The 6723-nt window shown below is 43.2% G+C and overlaps 1 protein-coding gene across 2 annotated transcripts; it reads right to left on the bottom strand.

The window, feature by feature from the left end:
* Positions 1-1616: 1616 nt before the first annotated feature.
* Positions 1617-6441, bottom strand: zfp36l1a (zinc finger protein 36, C3H type-like 1a). Of its 2 annotated transcripts, none has more exons than XM_024436973.2 (2): positions 6235-6441; positions 1617-4989 (listed from the first exon to the last, which is right to left on the bottom strand). In XM_024436973.2, the coding sequence occupies exons 1-2, from the start codon at positions 6283-6285 to the stop codon at positions 3889-3891; spliced, it is 1152 nt and encodes a 383-aa protein (XP_024292741.1). In that variant the 5' UTR covers positions 6286-6441; the 3' UTR covers positions 1617-3888. The 2 variants fall into 2 exon arrangements, with proteins under 2 accessions (XP_024292741.1, XP_024292742.1); XM_024436974.2 differs by lacking the exon at positions 6235-6441 and adding an exon at positions 5658-6170.
* Positions 6442-6723: the final 282 nt, after the last annotated feature.

The following is a 6723-nucleotide window of genomic DNA, read 5'->3' as shown; positions in this document are numbered from 1 at the left end:
ACTTTTGCATTTGAGCTAATTAGCAACTGTGCAACTGCATGCTACTTTTTAGCTACTTTGCAACTATTTAGCATGTTAGCTAACCATTCCCTCTAACCCTTCCAGCTAACTCTTCCCCTAACCCTTTAACATAACTCCTTACCTTAACCTTCACCCTAATACCTAGCCAATGTTAGCCACAACAAATTGGAATTCGTAACACATCATAAGTTTCGCAAATTCATAACATCATATGAATTGTAATCCGCTACATATACGAAATGGATGATGGACATCCACAAATGAATAGATACCATATGAAACTTAACATACCATCCTGAATAAATGGAATGTCTTGAATTTACGCACAGAACAATATGAAATGATCTGAGGCCAGGTTGCTTTACAACACTGAGGTAAAGGCTACATGGCACCCAAAGAAGTTTAGCAAACCTTGTTTGCACAGGTGGGCAGTCTCATCTGTCTACCTGTCATGATTTGAAAGAGGGGGAGGTAGAGGCCTGGGCCTAAAGTAGTACCAGGTCCACAACAGGTGCTCCCTCTCCCCTGGCCTGTTCAGGGCAACACAAAGGAACAAGATAATCCATCAGAAGCAACAACCTGAACTGAGGAAACAGGAAGGGGCTTATGGGTCAACTGACTGGGGCAGCACTCGGCATGGTAAAAGTTAGTTCCATTAGGAGTTAGTTCCTGATCTTCTCTGGACTTCTCTGTCATCTGATACAAAACTGAGGGTAGAGGTGTCTGCCTGGTGCAATCAGAACAAATAAAGTAGTCCGGTAGTCATGAAACAGGAGAAAATGTTTTTTTTTTTTACGATGGGTGAATTGAAGAGGTAGGTAGACCAACTATCTGTAGTCCAATAAGAAATGCTCATTTTAATTTGGGATTTCGTAACATTTTTGTGCCCTACTGAACATGACCCGTACCATCCTCACTACACCCATCTCTGACTATGTTTCTTCTCGCTGACTGACTGGCTCGCCATGTCAGCCTCTCATAACCTTAATGACCTGATCGACATTTCCAGGTAAAACAGAGCATGGTTTCAGTCTATGTAATCAAACCAGCTCATTCAGAGTTTGATCACCCTGGGACAATCCCCTAACAGGTCTGCCTAGTCCACAAATCACCAGGCGGCTCCCTCTCCTGTCTACCAATCTGCTCTCTCTCATGTCCACCAATCATCAGCTGGCTCATTGAAACTCCCTCCACCCCACATACGGTACGCACGGATCTCTTCCTCTGCCATGTAATGTTTAACTAATTCAATCAATAAACAATACCGTTTTCAACCATTTGGTATTCAGTGTGTATTAACGTGTCGTAAAGGTAACAGGCTGTCTGTGCTTGGTAAGGTTAAATCAGTGTCCACATCTGTCACCAAAAGATAAGCTGTCGGCGGGACATTTTGTTACGGGACGTGCCGCAACAGGAATCTCTTTTCATAAATTGTCATTTTCCCCCTCAACCCCAAATAGTCTGAATATATGGCATCAAAGTCTACTGGCGCAGCAAGGGACACATTGTGTAAGAGCTCTGTTAAATGTCATGTCAATCAAGAGGTCTTCTAATCAGTTCACTAGTGGGTGGATGAATGAGTACACAACAATTGATTCAAAAATACAGGGTTTATTGGTTAACTGCAATCAATAGTTACAAAAAGAGAAATCAGTTTTTAATATAAACTCACATAGAAATGACTGTAGTGAAAAACCATGGCTGGAAAAATACATTCAACAGTTGTACTTTCTTTGTGTCAATAATCCGGTTTAACCTTGCTCAAAACTTTAAGGAAACACGGAACAAGGAATTAAAACAATTTCACCATCTTCCATCGTTTAATATAAAAGTCCTTAGTTTGCTACCTGGAATGTATTCAAAAGTAGGCCCTTTATAACAGTTGCAAGTGAATCAAACATCCAATCAAAAACACAGATGTCTTCTCCTCAACCCATTTGGTCACTGCTATTGCTTGTAATACAAACAGTATTTTCCCTCTAAATCCTTGGTTAAGTGTATTACATAACATTCAGCCATAACCTTCCTTTAAACCCTACACTTAAATCAGGATGTGAGAGTGAACATGGGGATACTCATCATTATGTGTTGTACCTCTTGGTTTTACCACTTTAGTCATAATTATGAAAGAGAATCCTGATTGGTCTCCATATGGAACCAAGCTGGTGTGATTTAATAGAATACAAACAGCTGAACGAAGTAGGAACAGTAAAGTACTGTTACGGTCAGAGAAAACGTTCTACAGAGTAAGGGAGGATAGGACAGTCACGGGATGATAATGCAACAGGTATTATTTTGCTAGAATTGCAGTCCAATAATGGGGAAAACAAATAAATAATCAAAATGCAAAAAAAAAAAAAAAAAAAAAAAAAGAAATCCTGTATTTTTTTGTTGCTTTAAATTAAGTTTTATTTTAACAAAGTGTAGTTACAAATATTGTTGCAGTCATTGTAGTACAATATATTAAACTGTGGGAGAAGGAAAAAAAAAAAGGAAACTGACAAAACATCTTCACAATCTTTAGATTAATACCGAAGATCATAATTTAACATAAAAAGAAAATATATTCTATTGTTCATTATCCAGATAAATACAAAATTAACAAAAAAAAAAAACTAAATGCATATGATCACCAATAAATATGTTTCGATAAGTTAAATAAGCAGTGACAAGCACCAATGCTTGGAAAGTTTTAAAACAAACAATAACTATAATAATAACAATAAAAAATGATACATCAAAAACCATAGAAGGGAGCAGGGAGATGTCAACAGTTGCTCCTCAGAGCCAGATTCTGAGTCTATAGGGGAAGAGGAAAAATAAGATAGCTTAGAGATCCCATCTCAAGTTGCAGGAAGTGGAAGAACTGCACCATGGGAATGCTGGAATTCCCTGCTGCCTGCAGAACAGCATGGACGGAGGTGGGCTGGGAAGGAGAGAGGGAGCAGGACAGAAACCAAATCGTCTTCAAGGTTTAATAACCAGTTAGACATTAAAAGACATCCTTCATCCTTCCTTCCCAGAAACACAACTGCCAGTGACCAGCAACACTTCCTGTGTCTGTCAGTCACTTCCTGCTCTGGTCCTGCTCCGCTATTACATAAAATGAGACTCAACAAAGAATGCTTGAGAAGAACTATGACGGGACAAGTCGACATTGAATCAAAAACTCTCAGACAGTAGTCCATCCATCCATCCAATCAACTCTTGCACATGCTACGCACAAACCAACTGCCCCTGGCACTTTGTTTTAAAACTATTCATATCATTTCAGTTTATGTATTTTTTTGTTGTTGCTCAAAGTCTGTAGTAAAAACAGCTGTGGTTGATCTGAGGACAGGGTTTGTTACTGAGCACCCTCCAGCGAGCTCAGCGCAGAGTAGACCAGGGAAGTGCGCTTGAGAGGTGGTAACGTCAGAGGATGGTGGTGGTGGAAGAGTGGGGCGTGTGGTGTGATGATACACTCCCCATGCCAAAGGCCCACTAGCACTGCTAAGTGTTCAAGAACAGAAAGACAGGTGGCACCTGGCAAAACAACAGTCTAACAATCTATTTTTTTTCCTTCTTTCTCACACCATCATTCTCATTGTTCATTCATTTCCTCTCCCATTTTGGCACTATGCCAGAAGACAGGGTAGGCTCTATGAGGGGGAGGGGAGTAAACAGCAGGGAAGAGATTTCTGGGGTGATTTGAAAACAAGTTCCCTTAATTAAGTCACTTTATCCTTAGATCATTCAAACTTGGAAATAAATTGATATTGTTTTGTGGAGGAAAGGGGCAGGGGACCATGGTAGAGGGGAGTGCCATTGTCCATTCATTTTCTCTTTCTGGGAGGCGACGGCTAACGTACATTAATTAGGAGCAGTCTAGTCGTCAGAGACAGAGAGGCGGCTAAAGATGGGGAGGCGTCTGTTGGTGTCCAGGCTGGGGGACTCTGACCCGCTGAGACTGCCCCCTGAGCTGCTCTGATACCCCTCCTGGTCTGACAGGGAGTCCTGTGGAGGGCTGGACGGAGACTCAAACATCTGAGTGGGGGACTCCGACATGGGCCTAAAGAAGTAGGGGGTGTTGGTCGGAGACAGGGGTGCAGGGGTGTTGGGTTCGGTCCCCGCGGGGCCGCCGGATCCCAGGCTGGGGCCAAACAGGTTGGCCAGCTCCTGGCTGGAATATGTGAAGGGGTTGCAGCTTGGCCACTCAGGCATCTCTTCTGGGGAGAACATGGGTGTAGGGGTGAGGCTGCCCTCTCCTCTCAGACCCCCGGAGCTGGGGAACCCTGCGAAGCTGTAACTGTGCTGCAGACGAGGACGCTCCAGCTTATTGGAGGAGAGCGGGGAGAAGGAGGAGGATCCGGGAGGGGGTCCACGGCGCTCCTCTGCATTGTGGATGAAGTGACAGCGGGGACCGTAGGGGCAGAATCCGATGGTGTGGAAGGTGCGACACAGCTCGGTTTTGTATTTAGGGTGGCGGCTGAGAGAACGCAGCTCATGGATGCCGTGGGCGAACTGACACTTGTCGCCATACTTGCAGGCTCCGTTCTCCTCGAACGGACGGCACAGCTCCGTCTTGTAGCGGCTGGAGTTGACCTGGCTCTGCTGCTGGCTCTGGCTGTTGCATCCCAGGCTGGTAGGACTAGCCGGCCCCAGGCACTTCTGTAGGAGCCTCTCGCCTGTCTCAGAGAAGGAGCGGTCTCTCATGCGGGTCTCCTTGTTGCTGCCACTGATTAACCCTGAGGTGACGGAGCAGGAGGAGGGGTCTGATATCTTCAGGCTGTTGAGGAACTGGTTCTGGTGGAACTTGGAGCTGGGGTTGGGAAGGGTGACCGAGTGGTACACAGACACCCCTCTGCCCAGCGAGGGGGTCCCCACAGCCTTCCTGTCCCTGTCCAGCAGGGCTCCGGTGGGGGTGGACACGGCATGATGGGGGGAGCTCAGTATGTTGTTGTTGTTGTAGTTCAGCATCTTGTTGTTCTGGAAAGAGACAAAATATTAGATCTAAAAGTCAATACAAAAACAAATGTATTTATATGCAAAGACCACAAGAAAGAGTGTTTTACATTTCGTAAAGGGAAGGAAAACATCTATAAAGAAATCCCTGAATGACCATTGATGTTCGTTTCGCATTTAATCCTAAGGCGGATGCAGACCCATAGAACAGAACAACAGCTGGTTTGGCAAGTTGCCCTACTGAGGAATGTGTGCCTGCAAAGTAAATGGCGCAAAGGAAGGAGCGCCTGAGAGCGATCATGGTCCCGGTTACAAAGGAGCTGCTGCTTTTTTTTATTTAAATTTGAATTGAAAAAGCGAAATGAAAACGTAGTGTGAAGAAACTCAAAATGGAAGGCATAGTAGGCTAGTAACGAAGTTCTCGTCAAAAGAACACTCGCATCAGGCCTAGATTTGCACGATTAAATGGAATCATTTCGAAAGCATGTTTTGCCTCACACACAAGATTTATGTATAGCTAATGTTACGTGGACCCTTTTATGCACAATAACATCAATTTAACTTCAAAAGTTGTTAAACATAAATACAGTACAACAACCCATAGGCTTAAGTATATTGAAACTTGATTGAATGAATGCAACATCACGTCAAATATAAATCGGATTCATGTACATGCAATTATAGCAGCTTACTTAGATTTGAATTACGTGTTGGTCAGCGAAAAGATCCCAATTGATCCAAAAGAAGTTTCGATCGCTAGGCTAACTGTTTCCATTGAATTAAATCATCAAAAGCACTCGTGGTTAACACTTTCCTTGAGCAAAAGTAGCAGGCCAGCAAGTTTCCCGTTATATCACTCGAGTTACCCGGTCTGACTCACTCTTTTATGACGGGATATTGGCAATCAAACAAGGAAACGAAAGTTAGTCAACAAAGTAAAAAAGTTTTAAAAAATCACAACAAGAGACATCATGCATCAGAGGCGAACACTGCGCTTGGCCCGAAAGCGCATCATGGAACTCACTCTCGGGTAAAGTTAGTTTGCAAGCTCAATGAGAAAACTACAGTAGTTACACTTTCGCGTTATAGCAGTCTTATCTACATGTTAACGGGTCCCTTTAATGCATTAGAAGAAAAGCGTAAACTTTTTAAATTAAAACCACACAAAACTAGCCTAGTGAAATGTCGAATTCCAGCACTGACTTGCCTCCATACATTGGCTTGGAAAGAAAAAGCCGAGTAGAGGACTTTTTTTGTAGCTAAAGTTACCTTGTTCATTACTTCGCTGAAGTCGAATGGCGAAACCACTGCCATAGTCATCTTGGCAGCGTAGAAAATCAAATCCAAAATAAGTTTTTTTTTTAAAGTATGTTTTTTTAAAAATTGAAATTACACAGGATGGTAAGTTCTGTTTTGTCAACTTTTTTTGCCCTAACTACTAGTACACCCCCTCTGCCTCGCACCAGTTCCGCGCATTTCCTTTATAATCGTGTGCAGGAGGAGCTTGTAGTGACGCGGCTTTTCTTAGATCGAACCCTCTTTTTGTGTGTGTGTGGGGGGAGACAGTTGCACCAGTTGCAAAGCATCCTCTCAGCGCACATGTTGCATTGACTTTGAAACTCTAATAATACTTTTCTCCAAGTTTTCAAAACAAACTGTAATGCGTTAGACTTTCCCCTCTCAGCTTGTTCAGTCTGCAGAATGAAGTTACAGCACAATGTTACATTCAATATGTTGGAATCATCCAGGTAGGAAAAA

This window comes from Oncorhynchus tshawytscha, linkage group LG11, assembly GCF_018296145.1.
Source record: "Oncorhynchus tshawytscha isolate Ot180627B linkage group LG11, Otsh_v2.0, whole genome shotgun sequence".
NCBI lineage: Eukaryota > Metazoa > Chordata > Actinopteri > Salmoniformes > Salmonidae > Oncorhynchus > Oncorhynchus tshawytscha.
Note: the sequence above shows the minus strand (reverse complement) of the source record. Positions and strands in the feature narration are given on the sequence as shown.